Source organism: Hippocampus guttulatus, chromosome 19 (assembly GCF_054856545.1).
Source record: "Hippocampus guttulatus isolate MCC_2025c chromosome 19, RoL_Hgut_1.0, whole genome shotgun sequence".
NCBI classification, from domain to species: Eukaryota; Metazoa; Chordata; class Actinopteri; order Syngnathiformes; family Syngnathidae; genus Hippocampus; species Hippocampus guttulatus.
Window position 1 is genome coordinate 2,206,713 of NC_141279.1, and position 16,445 is coordinate 2,223,157.

The window sequence follows — 16,445 nt, forward strand, 5'->3', positions numbered from 1 at the left end:
TCCTGCTAGTATACATTGTAGTATTTTAAGCAATCATTTTTTTTGTTTTTGTTTATTTTTCATAGTGCACAACCAAGTGAATTAAAATTAAAATCAAATGAAATGCACCTTTAGTGGAGTAACACTTTGTTCCACACCAAGTCAGGGAGCACTAAGCTTGACTGGATGTAGACAAAGCATAACTCAGATTCAGAGATGGTTTACTCGGCTGCAGTTCTAACAAAAATATGCCTGTGTGTAATGTTGTACTGCATGGTTTTGTTGAACATGTTAAAAACCCAGTAAAAAAAAAAAAGTCTCATAAATTTGAGAAACCACAGAGAAAAATGTTTTTAACAAGCCAATTTGATTGAGAAAAAAAAAACATTGCCAAGTACCGTATTTTACGGAGAGAAGTATAAATCGCATCAGTCCAAAAATGCCTCATTAGGAAGAAAAAAAAATACACTACGGTATAAGTTGCTCTGGGTATAAATCGCATTTTGAGGGGGAAATTTATTTTTAAAAAACTGAGACCGAGAACGGTACAGCTCAGTTTGCACCAAAAATCCCTGTTCCCTAAACGTGGGTGCCTTCGGAAATAAGCTCAGACCATGCACTGCTCCACCCCTGTTCAGTTATTCAAAGCCTGGTGCGTCAGGCAGTACAGATGAAAAGAGTTCAAGCATGAGCTGCTGATTGCTTTATAACATAGGCTGCGTTCGGAAATTAATGGGAGTGGAGCGCGCTCTGCCTCTCTGAACACACATGCACGCACTCAAAGTGGCGTTCGGGCATTTCTGAACGCAACCATTCTTGACAGCATATAACGATGGAGTTTTTTTTTTCTTTTTAGTTTAAAATGGCTTACCGAAACCAGAAATCCGCATCACATTTTGACCAAAGGTAGAATCCTGATTATTGCGACTTTTCAACTTTAAATTGTCACTTTATATCAAACGTGACTTTTTGGGGGGGCACTCAATGCCATGTATGCAAGAAAAAAATGGCATCAATATCAAAACCTTATCCTGCCTAAGGAGCATGGTTGAGGGAGCATCATGGTATGGGAGTGTTTTTCTTATTCAGGGCCTGGACAAGTTGCTATCAGTAATCCATCTATTTTCCGATCCGCTTTATCCTCACAAGGGTCGTGGGGGGCGCTGGAGCCTATCCCAGCTGTCTTCGGTCAATAGGCGGGGGACACCCTGAACCGGTTGCCAGCCAATCGCAGGGCACACATAGACGAACAACCATCCAAGCTCACACTGGCACGTAGGGACAATTTAGTGTGTTCAATCAGCCTGCCATGGAAAAAATAATTCACAGAATTATCAATATATTCTGTACAGTACACAGTACACTGATTAATATTAGTTTTGTGGAATATTAATTAAAAATGAACCCACTCGTTTTCAGCCACTCAAGGAAGAGGGTGACATTTTATTTTTTTTTTTAAATGACGGCAAAGTGCCGCTGGGCTTGCACTGCGCACGTCACAGCACACCTGTTTTCTGCGTTTGGTCACATGACACTCGCAATGTGGGCCCAAGGGCACCGTGACATCAATTTTAGTCGACAGCGGGGAGGAGGGGGTTGGGGGTGGGGGGCTCCTTGCATGACTGAAAACTGGTGGATTAATCTGCTTTATTATTATTTCGCAACGGCAAGATTAATCAGAATTATTTTTCTATACACGTGGGGGCACATAATGGATACGAATTGTTTTTCATTTGACTTCCAGTTTAAGCAAAGGAATCGTTTAGTACAAAGTCCCGTTTCTATTACACACTTAAAAAAAAAAGACAAATACCACAAAATTAGTGAACAGATTACCTCTCAAATGATTGTGAGCATCTTTTTGGCTGCTGCAATGATAGCAGAATGTATTTCCACCACACTCGTAGCGTGGAATCTTCTTTATTCCTGAATTTAGTATTAATGCAATACCGTGAGCTTTCTCACGATTATCACAATGATTGCCGATTGATACCGTGATAAAACCAAACCGTGAGGTTTAGATGTTGTGGTATTCCTAAAGATGAGTGACTTTAATGGTAGACCTATGCTATGAAAGAGGGAGACAAGGAAACGCCAGATAAAAAAAAAAGCCCAAGTGGACTGATGATGGACTCACAAAATGAATGATAACAGCAATTATATACTGTAGTTCTCTTTCTATGGAATATCTACTTGATTTATGCTATTGAGACTAGTATTTTCTTTCTTTTGCATACTCATTATCCTGTTCGGTGGCACGGTGGAGCCACAGCCCATCCAAGCCAATTTTGGGTGGTATACATCCAACTACCAGTCAAATTACAGGGTTCGGAGACACATGCAACCATTCCAAATCACGCTAATGGACAACTTCAATCTCAATAAAGGAAGACGTTACTTGAAAAGAGCCCACACAAACACAAAAATATGAAGATCAGTCACTTAAGAATAATCGGAATGATAAGCATCCCAAAAACAAAAAAACAAAAAAAAAAAAGCATTGAAACATTTGGTCCAGATTACATTTATATTCTCGATTATCTTCCAACCTAAATTGAAAAGCAGCCACTAAGACCTCTCCTCCCATTTCCCAAACCCACATACTTCCTTTCTCTCCACGTGACTCGGTCTCCCACTCATCGAATCCCATCGCATCCCTGCAGGCCCTCTACCCACCTCTCCCACACACATGTCAACTTGAGCCAGACAGCATTCTCCATCACTGTCCAGCCTCCCGTCTCCTTCGCCCTGGCTGTGTGATCGATCCCACAAAGCCCAACCGAAAGTAAAGGGCTGCCAAGTTAGGAAAAAGAAAAACAAAAAAAGTAACCAAGTGAAAAGGGAGACAGAAAGGTGGAATTTGCGGAGGCATTATAACTCATTTTGAAACACTCAGACTGTAATAAAAGCACTTCTCCAGAGTCCACCCCCGACAGTTGATCTTTTTTTTCGAGCATTCCAGCACACGTCATTTGTATTGGGTACTATCTTTTCATTCAGTGCTCATCTTTTTATATGGCTTTTCCATGTGCAGAGGCTCTCTCTATCAAAGGGGATTTCTTACAGAGCCTTTCCATCACAACCCAATTTTTTTTCCACAGTTTTATCCATCTGTGTAGATTTGAGGGATCAAGACCAATGAACAACACAAAAATATTGTTGTACCAATGTAACGTCTGTGTACGCACTCACGACAACGAGGATGATGAAGCTGCCGTGATACAGTATATTCCGATTTCAACACGGAAATACAGGTGTATTCTTTAACAAACTTGTCATATGCTGAAACTGGCCTGGTCATGAGCATATCGTACAAGTGCACGTTAGCGAGCCTTTCTACAGTACAACAGTGACTTTTTGTGGTTTGTTTTTTCAGTGCCCCGAGATTGATAGAAATGGATTAATATGGTTAATCCTTATTCCACAGACACAATATTAATCAGGATACAGTGTTTACACAAGTAGGGGCGCATAGAACATATTAGTGGAAAGGAAATCTTTGCCTTGAGTTGACCTCCCCTCCCCACCCAAAAATAAATTTTAAAAAAATGGAAAGGCATCTTTGTTTCCAATCAGTAAGACTCAAAATGGTCTAAAAGTAGTACCTCAGAGAGGATGACCCCTGTGACAAGACATTTAACACATTCTCTGAATATTTTCAAACGATTTTACAAAAGGATCCAACCAACCAATCATCAGCCTCTTTAAAAGTATGCACGTTACCAAACATATTTCAACAGAGATTAGAACAATTGAGTATCACATCATATGTGAAATGCTAACCAGCAATAAAGTGTTTGCTCCTGAGCATTTGGACGAGGAGAGAAGAGGATGCTGACGTTGCCTTTGCTTTTTGGCACTTAAAGCGTCGTCATGGGCCCATCCTGTATGGCCTCATCATCTGGGATCAATTACAGGACACACCAGAGACTAAGCTAATGATCAGAGAGCGAAAGAGCAGCTCAAAACATGCCTTGACTGCTGAAGATACTGCCCCAACTTAAATCTTTGCTGATCCTTCAACCAAGTCTTACTTCAGCAAACAATTGATCATCTTTTTGTCACGGCAATCACGAGTACTACATCCCCTGGGAACCACACCAAAGGCAAACAGATTACAACAAAGACAAACAAAAATCTGGATGCGTCAGGTGAAATTTGAAATGATGTACAGTTGATTCTGCATATTATCCATTGGTTATTGATTTGGCAAATCTTGGCTTCATGTCTATTTCTGTAATAAACACTGTTAGACATGAACACATTGTCAATAAAACGGGGTGAGGACTAAGTATAAACAATACATTTAATTGGTTCAACAATGTTGGTCATATACAAATAGTAATTTGCCATTATTGGTTAGAAAAGCAGCCAAAGCCACTACCTGGCACTTTATTTTCATTGAGCACGACAAATTATTAAAGTATTAACATTTATGTGAAACGAGAAAGGTGGAGAAAAAAAGATTTGCATTCCCGAAAAGAATTCGTACCTGTGTTAAATCCTGATCCGTCAACAGATGCAACTCCCGTGGTTTGAAGCAGTTCTGACATTTGCTTTTGTTGAAAAAGTTCGCCTGGAATTTCCGACAGGAATTTTCTTTCGCGGTAGACATCGTCTTTCACCTTGGTGACGTTCTGCCCGATGTTCTCTGGGTGACTTTAATCAGCAGTGGAATTGTAATCCTGCTGTTTACTTGCCTCTACTGCAACTTTGAAAACGACCCGGCGCTCCCATGCATTTTCCTAAAACAATGACCAAAACCGGCTTCTAATTATTTTAGAACTTATTCTTATACCGTTCCCTGTCTGGTTGTTTTTGTCCAATCCCTTTTCGCCCAGAAATAATTAGCTGCCATCAAGCCACCCTGCTCATCACTCAATCAGTGATGAATGCTTCTCAGTCAATGGCTCACAACCACAAAAGCGAACGAGGAGGCTAATATCCTGTTAGCTCGCCACTAGGTCTCCAAATCAATAACGTGATGGCGTAAGCCACAAAAATAAAGTTAGCACACTTGTAATGCTATCAAACTTCGAAATGGTACTGTCCATCAGGCGACACCTAACTTCCATGTGAAGAAGTGAAATTTAAAAAAAAAAAAAAGAAAAAAAGGCCTTGCGGTCAGACAGCAGGTTATTATCCCAGTTGCAGGCGTTGGTCCATGCGAAGTTCACCCAGGCTAACTATTAGCCAGCCTGCTCGCTCGCAGAGACGCTAATACTGTCCTATCCCGGTCGGCGTCTTCACTTATCTTAATAGAAAATGAAAAATGACTTTCACAAACATCAAATGACTCCAGTTGCCTTTTGTCTCCAAGATAAAAAGTCGGCATGCAAAGAGAATACCGCGGAGCCCGTCAATGGCCGTAAAACAAATGTTTTAAGGTATTGCTTCCACAACTAGCTTGGCTAGCTGCAGTAGGTTTACAGTATTTTCTTCTTTCCCAAACGGAGCGAGGGGGTTGATGAGGAGCGAGTTGGCTCAAGAGCCTGGAATGCTCGGAAATCTCGCGAGATCTGCTCAATGTCGCCATCCGGAGACAGACCATAGTAGAGTTAGCGTGATAAAATATTCTATTCTATTTTATTTAAATCACAAATCTGTTCCTCTTTTTCTGCCCGTGGCAGGGATGGGAAATTTAAACGCTGGAGGGGGTCACAACTTTTGATCATCGAAACAGATGTATGACAAAAATACCATTTTAAATACAGTATGGACAAAATATGTGCACCAGGAACGGCTCCAGGATTTTTTTTTCTCTCCTGGTGCTAAAGGGTGGCTGAGAAAAGAATTTACAAATACATGATAGAATATCCAATAAAATGCTGGAGGGGCTTAACCGGGTGTACAGTATTCGTCCAAAATACTTGCTCTTAACATCATTCATTTTTCATTGTACATTTTCAACGCATGTATAAACGATTTGCTACGCTAACCCAACAACAAAAGTTTGAAGCCAAAAAAAAAAAACAATTCCAGCGCAAAGGGTATAAAAATTAACAGTCAAGGACCTCACAAAATTGCTAAACAAGAAACTAACATTAAGTGCAAGAACTAATTGTGTACATATTTTCACAAAAAATGAACTCACTCAAAATTTTCATATAATTGTGATCCTATGTTTGACCTGCCTATTGTTCCAAACCAGCAAATGATTAGGCCTACTCACGTTGCAGTGCAGGGCAATATAATGCTGCATAAGAGGAAGGTAGGAAGTTGGAATTTGCCTTCTCGGATTCGAATAAATTGTTAGTTGTTTTCCCAAGCATTAAAAAAATACAATTTACTTTATTTCTATAAATAAAGGAATATCTCATCTTCAAAGCGTTTCATACAGTTCACCACATGACTTCATGCAGGGAAATAATGGCATATCTTCACGCAGCCAGTTCAAATCACATTGTGTTACGTGAAGTTCCTTTGGAATCATAATTTAATGTAAAAATAAATAAAGAGAGAAAAATATATGTTTTTAATCTTGTCATTTAAGTTAGGTGTCTCCATGGGGGTCGTCATTGTCGAGTGAAGTCAGGTTGAAGATGGACAGTGTAGTCTGGGTCTTTTTTCACGACTCGGACCTCTCAGAATTAAATGAATAGCAATAAACCGTTTAATGTATGATGATTTCAAATATGTCTCTAAACATTCAAAGTCTGTTAAAAAAAAATTCACAACTGGTTTCACAAATGGTATCTAAATACAAACTAAAAGTTTTGTCCTCTTAAAGTAATCTTCTCTGGAGTATAACACACTTCCCCAGCCAAGGGAACATACCTCAGATAGCTACTGTGCACCATATGTGAGCATTCATGGCTGACTCCAGCCGTGGCTATTATAAGTAACAGGCTCGACTGGACACCAGTGGGTCAGAAAGACAAGCCAGGGTGACGTGAATGGATGGTGGATGTCGAGGGAGGAGAAGGGCTGCTGTTACCTAACTAAAGCTGGGGAAAAAAAACTGCAGCCAGTCCTACTGAGGCATTATCTCTGAACCAAGAATAACAAGGATTACAGGTGCTTTTGTGTGCGTGTGTGTGTATGTGTGCATGTTTGTGTGTGTGCGTCGTGTTTGTAGTGCTTACAAAGTTGTCTAACCCATCAGGGATCCAATCATGGGGCAGTCAAATTGTGTATGGTCAGAGTTAATTATCAATATTACATTAGTATGTGTATTGAAAAAATGATAAATATTTATTAAGTAAATTAAGAAAACAGCATTAATCCAGTGTTTGTAAGTGTGGTCTTGAGATATCCAATAACAATATTTAAGAGGTGGCACAGGGCAAGGAATTCTGGGGCAGGAGCTTGTCCAGAATATATTTAGCTGTTCTCCTGAAACACACTTTAAAGTGTGCGGGGCATTGCTTCTAAATGGCTCATGTAAAAAACAAAAAAGAAACATTTTGTTAGAAACACACACACACACAAAAAAGTTAATTTTAGTCGACTCAGTTGACTTAGTCAACGATTATACAAAAAATATATATATATACAGTATATATATATATATATATTGTTTGATTGTTTCACGTGACCATATTGACCCTGAGTTGACTAAAATAAACACATTTTTGTTGTATTATATATATTTATATAAATGTATTTGGTCAGTCAGTGTTCATTGTAAAAAAAACACAGAATTGTTTTAAGGAGGAGTGTACAGCCTTTTCTAACATTTAAAAGTGTGCAATGTCCAAAACATACTCTGTGTATGGCCACGTTACTTGATGTGTTTTGTTCTTCATCAATTCAAAAGCAGTGGTTCTTAACCTGGGTTCGATCGAACCCCAGGGGTTTGGTGAATTGGTCTCAGGGGTTCAACGGAGCCTCTGCCATGGAGGGTTAGACACATCCGACTCAAAATGTCAATTAGTTATGACACGTCCGCTTGTCCATCACTGGCTGCAGATGATCACATGACATTGCTTGTCCAATTGGTGCCGTGGGAAATTTAGTTCGCTCAGTAGTTAATGTGCGACTGTCGTGATAGTATGTCGTGTATTTTTTTTAGAATGTTTTAATACATGCTATGTCGAGCAAACATTTAAAAAAACCCTAAGTGGTCGGACGAATGTGTACCACATGGAATCACATGCATCACGGAATATGATGCGACTCAGCATCCTATCTGGATGATTTGTCATGTCATGTCTCGTCTCGTACCGGCAAACCTGAAGGAACACTTCTTGAATCGGATTTTTGTTTTTCACCCACGAAGGGTTCGATGAATGTGCATATGAACCAGTTGGGTTCGGTAACGCTGGTAAGGTTAAGAACCGCTGCTCCAGGTTGTTATTGTTTTGGTATCACAATGTTACCTCCTCCTTGTTCTACAGAAAATGGTCTTCCCTTCAGTGATGGCATTGCCCCTGCTGATTGTCATGGCGGCAGGGGTATACTACATCTACAATGAGGTCATGCAGTACATGGCCAAGTCTTTAGTGCGGAACAAAGTGGTGGTGATCACTGACGCCGTGTCTGGTGTCGGAAATGGTAGATGATCTCAGTTACTTGACCGAGATATTTGTTATTAGTTTAAGGAATCACACGTTTTTAAGACAATTGAAATGCACAAGGTCAATAAATATATTTGTAACTGCCTGCCAGCTTTGGCTACTTGACTCTCACCATCTCATTAGCATTGTTCTCCTTCGAAACTAATGTCTGTTGTCTCTCAGAGTGCGCTCATCTCTTCCATAAGGGCGGAGCCAGGCTCATCCTGTGTGGAGATAATTGGGATAAGCTCGAGTCTTTGTACGACTCTTTGACAAATGAAGCTGACCCCAGCCAGGTGAGGCAAACTTTATTGTATAGATTCGATTATATTTAATCTCTTGGCCAACTTCCTGGTTGAAAAAATAAATGGCATCTAAAGTTGGAAATTTAGGGAAGAAAATTACTTCTGACGAAATTGCCCAAATGAACATTACACAACATTAACATTAGGTTCAACAGGTTGTATCCTTGTTTTCATCATTATCCTCCACTCTGTCCCCTTCCGCCCCCCCCCCCACCCCCATCACCACTTCCTACTCTGAAAAACACAATGGCAGGACATCCTCTGTGACAGCAAGCCATCCTTTATCTTTTACACAGGACTACACGTGGCACAAAAGATGTTAGTAAGTGAGACTTTTCACGGATAGGGGTCAAAATGTTGGATGGATGGAAATGCGCAAGAGTACAAGATCATTTTAAAAAAAGAATTGAGAATGTATCAACAAATAAAATAAATATTTAAAATGTTATACTCATGATAGCAAGACACAAGAGATAAAGTGAACGTAGGAATTAAACATCGAACACTTTGACCGCATTTTAACAAAGTCTTCAGATTCATTTGGAAACTGTCACCTAACTCCTGTCTTTGTTGTATGACAAATTTTTATTCCATTTAAAGCACTTCATATAAACAAACGGCATTCTTTGAGGCTCCCACCCACCAAGTAGCTGGTTATTGGAGCTGTTAATTAAATTTTTATCACAGTATTAAATCCTCAAATATTTTTTTTTCTCTGTAATTTATCCTTCGTTAAAAGTGATGGACTTGGCTGACTTTGTAACAACACAATCACTTCTTTCATTGGCACCGTTCTGCATGCACTGTAACAGAGTGTACATTTTCTTTTTCTTTTTTTTTTTTGTGATTCATGCTATTGAGCTGTCCAAGAACGTGGTGTTGGTTTTTTTTGTGTAATAATATGATACCACTTTTTTTTTCTACGGAATGAGAAGTACTGAGAAACGCTGGCAGCAAGCACACTAAATCTGATCCAGTATATTAAGCAACAAAATTATGTTTCTTCACAGACCTTTGCCCCCAAACTGGTCATCCTGGACTTTAGTGACATGGAGAGCATGGAGGATATGATGGCTGAAGTGGTGGACTCTTATGGATGCGTGGACGTGTTAATTTGTAACAGCAGCATGAAGCTCAAAGCTTCAGTGCAGAGCATTTCTCTAGAACTTGATAGAAACATCATGGACATCAACTATTTTGGCCCAACCACCTTGACCAAAGGTGGGGTGCATGTTCCTAGTGTATTATGTTCACGGCGATTGTTTTCATCTTTCCCATCTCGTTCTAATTAATAATGTGGCAGGAATACTTCCCACCATGATTCCGAGAAGATCAGGACATATTATCTTGGTCAACAGCATCCAAGGCAGATTGGCTGTCCCATTCAGAAGTTCCTGTGAGTTATAAATGATAACAACAGAATATGTGAATACAGTAATTGCAATGTATGTGAAACTGGTACCGCGGGCTTCAATAGGGACTTACCCGACTTCATCTATTCTTCATAATTAAACAAAAATAAAGCTAAAACATGCAACTGAACAGAGCCGTGTTGAAAGATGCCCTTTTCTCGCCCCCTCATCATAGTTTTACTTTTGTATCTAATATCAATACATTTGAACCCCCCCGGCCCCGTTACTTAGGTTTAACACGTTTTTGAAACAGTCAATCCAGTATCTTGAGGCAAGTCGAATAAAAGCGGCAAGTCACTTTAACGAATGTGATCAGCGATACGATAAATAACTCCATTTCCCATAATTCCCTAAGAAGGACGTCCACCATCTTTTTTTTGTTGCAACGCTTGTATGGAAGATGACTCCACAAGGGGGCGCAAATTTCCAAAAAACAAAGCCTATACTGTAGTTTACATGTCACGGTGCCAATACGTAATACGAACACTTTTCAACTGGCATTTTGGGGAGGCTGTGGGGTTGGGGGTGAAAATAAATGCCACCTTCTGCAGCCGCACATAGAATTCTGATTCTGTGTGTTTTGCTCGATCAACTTGGCTGGAACAGGTTTTGCTCTGACCATCTAGTGAGAGACTTGGAAAATACTGATGCAATGGCGGGCGAGCTGTGAAATCTGATTGGTGAAAGAAACAGTCTCATTGCTCATATAATGTAGTTTAATTTGCATTGTCCAACATAACCAATTCTCAAGGTCCTTGGCAGGTTAGATTGGCGTGGCGGCACGTTGAAGCTGAAACCCAATTTCAATGTTGACCACCGCTGCTTCGATCACATGGGCAAAATAATCACACTTGTAATCTGATTGGTGGTTCTACACATCTTTTAATTAGTGACATGAAGGAATTAGGAAAATTGGTCATTCCGTTGGTTTATGTAAATGCACAGAAGGCTTCAGAAATGACATTCTTTGAAATCCTACAGTGGGCACAAAAGGTATAAAAGTATGTCGTCATGCATGTGCAATAGGGTCGGTGTGTCTTGTCTTTGCATCAATCAGATGCAGCTTCTAAGCATGCGGTGCAGGCCTTCTTTGACTGCCTCCGGGCTGAGGTGGAGGAGTATGGGATCACCGTGAGCACCATCAGTCACACTTTCATCGATTCCACTGTTCCCTCATCTCCAGAGAAGCATGCCTCCAAGCCAAACAGCTTGGCTGCATGTGAGTAGATAAACAGGTTACCGCGTGACAATAGTTCAGTGGAAACTCCACCTAATTATTTCCAAAGCAACGTGGTTTGTTCTGTGCTTGCTCTGCTACTGCGTATAGTCGTTGCCAACCAGCTGGCCCACGGGGTGCGTCCTTCAGTCCTGGCCGATGAGATTATGCGAACGGTGAATCGGAAGAGAAAGGAAGTTGTGCTGTCTCACCCCATTCCCAGGGTGGCAGTTTACCTCCGATCTTTGCTACCTTCTTTTCTCTTTGCTGTCCTGGGTGCTGGAGTGAAGGACTCTGTCTTGGCTGAGCAGATGGAGTAGCGGAAAGACTGAAGAAAATAACACAAAGAGCATTCTAGTTTGGTTTGTTCTTTTGCTTTGATGAAATGCAATGAGTGATTTGTAGCTTGCAAAATAAATAAAATAAAATAGAGCCTCTTCCCATTCAAATACACTCTGTAGGTGGTCAAATAGTTGTAAATCTATCACATATGTCTGTCTGTCAATACTGTAAATACTGTACTGGATCAACAATCTAAAGTTCACAATTTTTTTTTCTCAGAAAATCCCAACGAAGGATACAACTGAAATAGTATGCACAGATATTTCCTGGATGTGTTTTTAACGAACCACTAGGTAGCAGCAAAGCGTTTCCCTTATTAGGTGCACTCAAATGCTAACATTATTGGTTCACGTCGAACGTGCAGTCATAATACATAGTGCAGGCATTGTTTGAAACAGAATAGTGATTTATCCCAATGTTAGTTTAAAAATTAATTTTCTTCTGTTTGGGGGATTTCAATCGTTGCTCTCGTTGCATATTTATCGCGATAACAACAACAACATCAACAAAAACACGGAGTCATTTTTTCATCAATACGATGTTTTTCGTCAGCAACGTTCACCCCCATCGGAAATGTATATAACTAATTATCAGAGTAATTATCTGTCACTGATCATACGTTTCATCAGTCTGTTCTGGAATTATTCGATTGCAAAGGTGAAAATTTTAGGATAATGCTTAGTTCTTGGTGATGTCTGATGATTCCTTATATGGAACATTTAGCCTATTGATGCTCCTTATGATAATGCATGTCTGACTGCAACTCATATATGTTCCTTTGAGTGTGTGTGTGTGTGTGTGTGTGTGTGTGTGTGTGTGTGTGTGTGTGTGTGTGTGTGTGTGTGTGTGTGGCGACATGAAGTCCAGCTGGTAAGCGGGAAGCCGTCCTCTAGGTCACCGTCCTCTTGGGAGTTCAACATCCATTGTGATCATGCCTCCGGACAGGAATGTGCCTGTGATATTCACATGAATAAATGCAGTTCGATGACATTTGCGAGTGTCAAACAGGAACGATTTCTGACGAGCGCTCAGCTGGACTCTCTAAATTGGCATTTTTGCACGACAGAAACAGCCAAGTCATATGTGTTTCATTGCAAGATTTTGCAAAACAATAGACGCATGGACGCATGAAGAGAGACAAACTAACACCAACACTCAACGTGAATATTCCGATTCAGATCAGAATCACGTATCGAAGTGTGCAGTCATTTCTTTGAATGATCTCTATCTATAATAGCTCCCCCAGTCATCACTCTCAGCTCTCTGATGAGCAATATGTTGATCAGGCCAAAACATGGCGAAAACGATTGTCCTCAAGCGATATTGAAAGCGATGCATCCTGAATGTGCGTCATGACTTATATATGAGAATCGCCTCATAGGGACACGTGCAGCTCCCAAATGGTCTTTCCACGAGAGAGGTGATCACCCTTATCAATTTTTAAGGCCCAGGTTATTGACACAAACCTTATTTATGGAGGTTATGCGGAGGCCATTGTAATGATTCCTTAATCTTTCACATACAACACCGTAGGGGCCCGGCTCTTACTATACACCATCGGTTGATAGTTTAGATTTTATTGCTCCATTGATTATTACAGTAATGCCTGCACGGTGGGGTTCACTTTGTCCGGCTGGATGCATCGTCCTTTATGGCACTGGATAAACTGTTCAACGATATCCTGTAGTGCTGCCCACTAAAGAGCATTAACACACACACACACACACGCACACACGACAATAATACGGTTGCTCCGCAATTAGGGACAGTTCCATTTCCGGTTCTATGGTCGTCGTCACAAGTTCCCTCTTTGCGATCACTGCTATCCATGCGGTGGAATCAAAGCAAAATCCAAAGGAAACAAAAAAAGGAAGTGGTGTGCCAGTAAATGAATGATTTCGATCCTCAGTGATTTTACTTTAATCTTCCAAGATTTAGTGACATGTTGGCGTGCCAAAACAATTTGACAGATTTTATTTTTGACAAGCCTTCAGTGTAGCATTAAACTATTCTTTCAAGGTTTAATCACGGCATTCTATGTCTTCTTGAGATGTCACATTCTTTGTTAGTCATGGAAGACCTCCTAATCCCCCAGTGTTGTTTGGTTTCAAGATTACACATATTTAATCTGCAAGAGAAACTTTGCCTTAATCCTTCAAACATCCCAGCATGCATTGCATCTCATACCACGTCAACTCGGAAACAGTTTCTCAGTCCCACAACAGACTCCGTGAGAGCTAAACTGCGCCGCCTGTCGCAGATTAAAGACTTTTGGAATGATAATCCTTCAATGTTCTCGCTATGTGGACAGAGAAGCTACTCTACTGTTTCTCATGCCGCTCAAACCAACAGGGACCATGGAGATAATTATTTCACAAGCGGATATGGAAGAGGGATAAAAAAAAATCTGTCCAAAATTCTGGGAAAAAGGTTTACACTTGGTCAGATTAAATCTCTGTGTGCAAATGCAAGAAAAGCAACTGTATATGGATGCTTGAACCACAAAGGTGTGCTCGGGTTTGGTTTCGAATATATGTTATTGCCGGTTGTTATTATGTCAGCCTAATATTGATTCGGCCAGGTCAAACTGGAGATGTTAATAAAGTTGGAGTCTTCCTATTGATCATCTGCCTCATATAAATAAATATATTGTCTGGTCGAACAGTGGACGCTTCGGTTACAGGACAACGCTCGCTACTGCCTGAACCACGGCCAGTCCAGTGTTTCACGTTTCTTATATTTTACTTAAATTATGTTCCTTCCTGTACTTCTACGTTCAGCCTTTCTACATCCACCATTCACCTGTCTGTGCTAATGGAAAAAAAAGTATCAGGTCAAAGTGTACCTCCGACGGCCCATTTTGAGGTACTGATGGGGAAAGGTTTGATAAATAATAGTGTTTCCCAATCCTTGTGTCTAGTCTTGACGATTAGTAAGGATGGGAAATGAAGCTTCAAATTTGCTTCGTAAACCAGTTGTTTAATTTTTTTGACTTCTCAAGATGGCTCGATTGGTTTGAATTAAGGGATGTAAGAAATGGCATTTTAGTGTGCCAAATGTTGAACAGAGAACGCCATCTAGAGGAGTCAACAGATACAACAACTGGTTCATGAAGCCAATTTGAAGCTTCATTTTCTCATCACGATTAATCGTCTTGCATTAAAATGAACCACTGGGCCGTTTTTCCCAATACAGGTAGCTACTCAGAAATTCACAACCATTCACAGTTTTCTGCAATTAAATTACACTTCTCTGGTGTGCTCGTTAACTGACTTGGTTAACTGTTAATTTACATGCTATAGATTAATATTTTAAATTTATTTTAAAAAAACAACAACAACAGCAGGATACTGTTGTAAAATCAAAGTAAATTTACATAATTTCGTTACAGTGGATTTCCCCCCGAAACATCTATGATGAGGTCTTTGAAAGCATTTAAAAAAAAACAAAAAAATCCAAAATCTTTTTCTTGCACTGTTCGTTCTTTTAGTAATTTTAGTAAGTTACATTTGATTTCTTTCGTTTATTTTTTTTAATCGTCTTTGGTTCTTTTGGTTGAATTTTTAAAAAAAAATATGATTATTATGTTTTTATTTATATGAAGCACATTGAGTTACCTTGTGTATGAAATGCGCTAAAACAGTAGCAAAAGGTGCCTTGCCTTGCCTGGGCCACACGCTTTACATTTAATACATAATGGATAAATGTAATTAGAAATCTGTAAATTGCGGACTAACACCGATGATCACAATCCGCAACATCATATGGCAATTTGCTCATCTCGAGTGTATTGAGTTTTGATTTAGCCGTGGCGCTTTGTGCATATTATATGAGAGCTATGGGAGTCCAAACGCAACAATATTGACACAGAGGAATTAGAGTAGAGTCATTAGGTGTGCTGCAATTCTAGACTCGGACAAACAGGATTTTGAGGAATCCTACCTGGCTGGGGATGATGGAGAACAGTACACAAAAGAATGCGAAATTTTGTACTGATATTGAGGCAAACAAGCCTCACCCTGGTCTTGATTAGAGGAATGGGGGCTGGAGGGACATAATAGGAGGAGCGGCTCGCTAATGAAACAGAAGGGGCACCGGTTTAAATTGAGATTTCTAAGCCTGCTAGATGCTGGATGCCTTGACCCCAGCTCAGCTCCTCACCTTCGAGGCCTCCATTGCCTGACCTAGAGAGGCGCCATGAGTGTCGGGAGCTTTTCAAAGAACTTGATTGGATTTTAGGGAACGGGAAAATAACTTGTGTAGCTTCAAAATGACCGAGAAGCCTGATGTGTGCTTGAGCATAACTATAAACACATCGAGGATCATATCTGAGTGCTCCTTTGATGGTGGAGAATAACCTCACATCTGCTTTTTGTGAGGAAAAAAACACTTGTGCACATTCCCATTTCACTGTGAAGTGGTAAATCACGGTAAATATGAACATACAGTTGACGACACGAATGATTCCCGACATAATGAAACAAACCAACAATTAAAGAGGTGCCAGTCAAGGTGCGGTATCGCCTTTTTTTTCCTGCAAGGAACTACTAAGGAGGCGACCCGGTGGTCCAGTGGTTAGCGCGGTGACCTCACAGTGCAGAGATACCGGGTTCAATTCCAGCCTCCTTGTGTGCAGTTTGCATGTTCTCCCCGGGCCTGCGTGGGGTTTCTCCGGTTACTCCGGTTTCCTCCC

General features: G+C 40.4%; 2 protein-coding genes across 4 annotated transcripts in view; one reads left to right on the forward strand and one right to left on the reverse strand.

Annotated features, from left to right (window-relative positions):
- mpripb (myosin phosphatase Rho interacting protein b) overlaps positions 1-5,458 on the reverse strand; it is a 38,936-nt gene extending 33,478 nt beyond the window's left edge. The window contains exon 1 of one of the 3 annotated variants that reach the window (XM_086138143.1): positions 4,472-5,458. In XM_086138143.1, coding sequence (XP_085994269.1) covers positions 4,472-4,594 — 123 coding nt within the window. In that variant the 5' untranslated portion in view covers positions 4,595-5,458. The remainder of the gene's footprint in view (positions 1-4,471) is intronic. The other 2 variants (XM_086138144.1, XM_086138145.1) reach the window with 2 other exon arrangements.
- A 1,333-nt stretch (positions 5,459-6,791) lies between these two features.
- Positions 6,792-11,859, forward strand: dhrs7cb (dehydrogenase/reductase (SDR family) member 7Cb). Its single transcript, XM_086138799.1, has 7 exons — positions 6,792-6,996; positions 8,319-8,475; positions 8,661-8,773; positions 9,793-10,003; positions 10,086-10,178; positions 11,252-11,413; positions 11,522-11,859. The coding sequence occupies exons 2-7, from the start codon at positions 8,322-8,324 to the stop codon at positions 11,728-11,730; spliced, it is 942 nt and encodes a 313-aa protein (XP_085994925.1). The 5' UTR covers positions 6,792-6,996; positions 8,319-8,321; the 3' UTR covers positions 11,731-11,859.
- Positions 11,860-16,445: the final 4,586 nt, after the last annotated feature.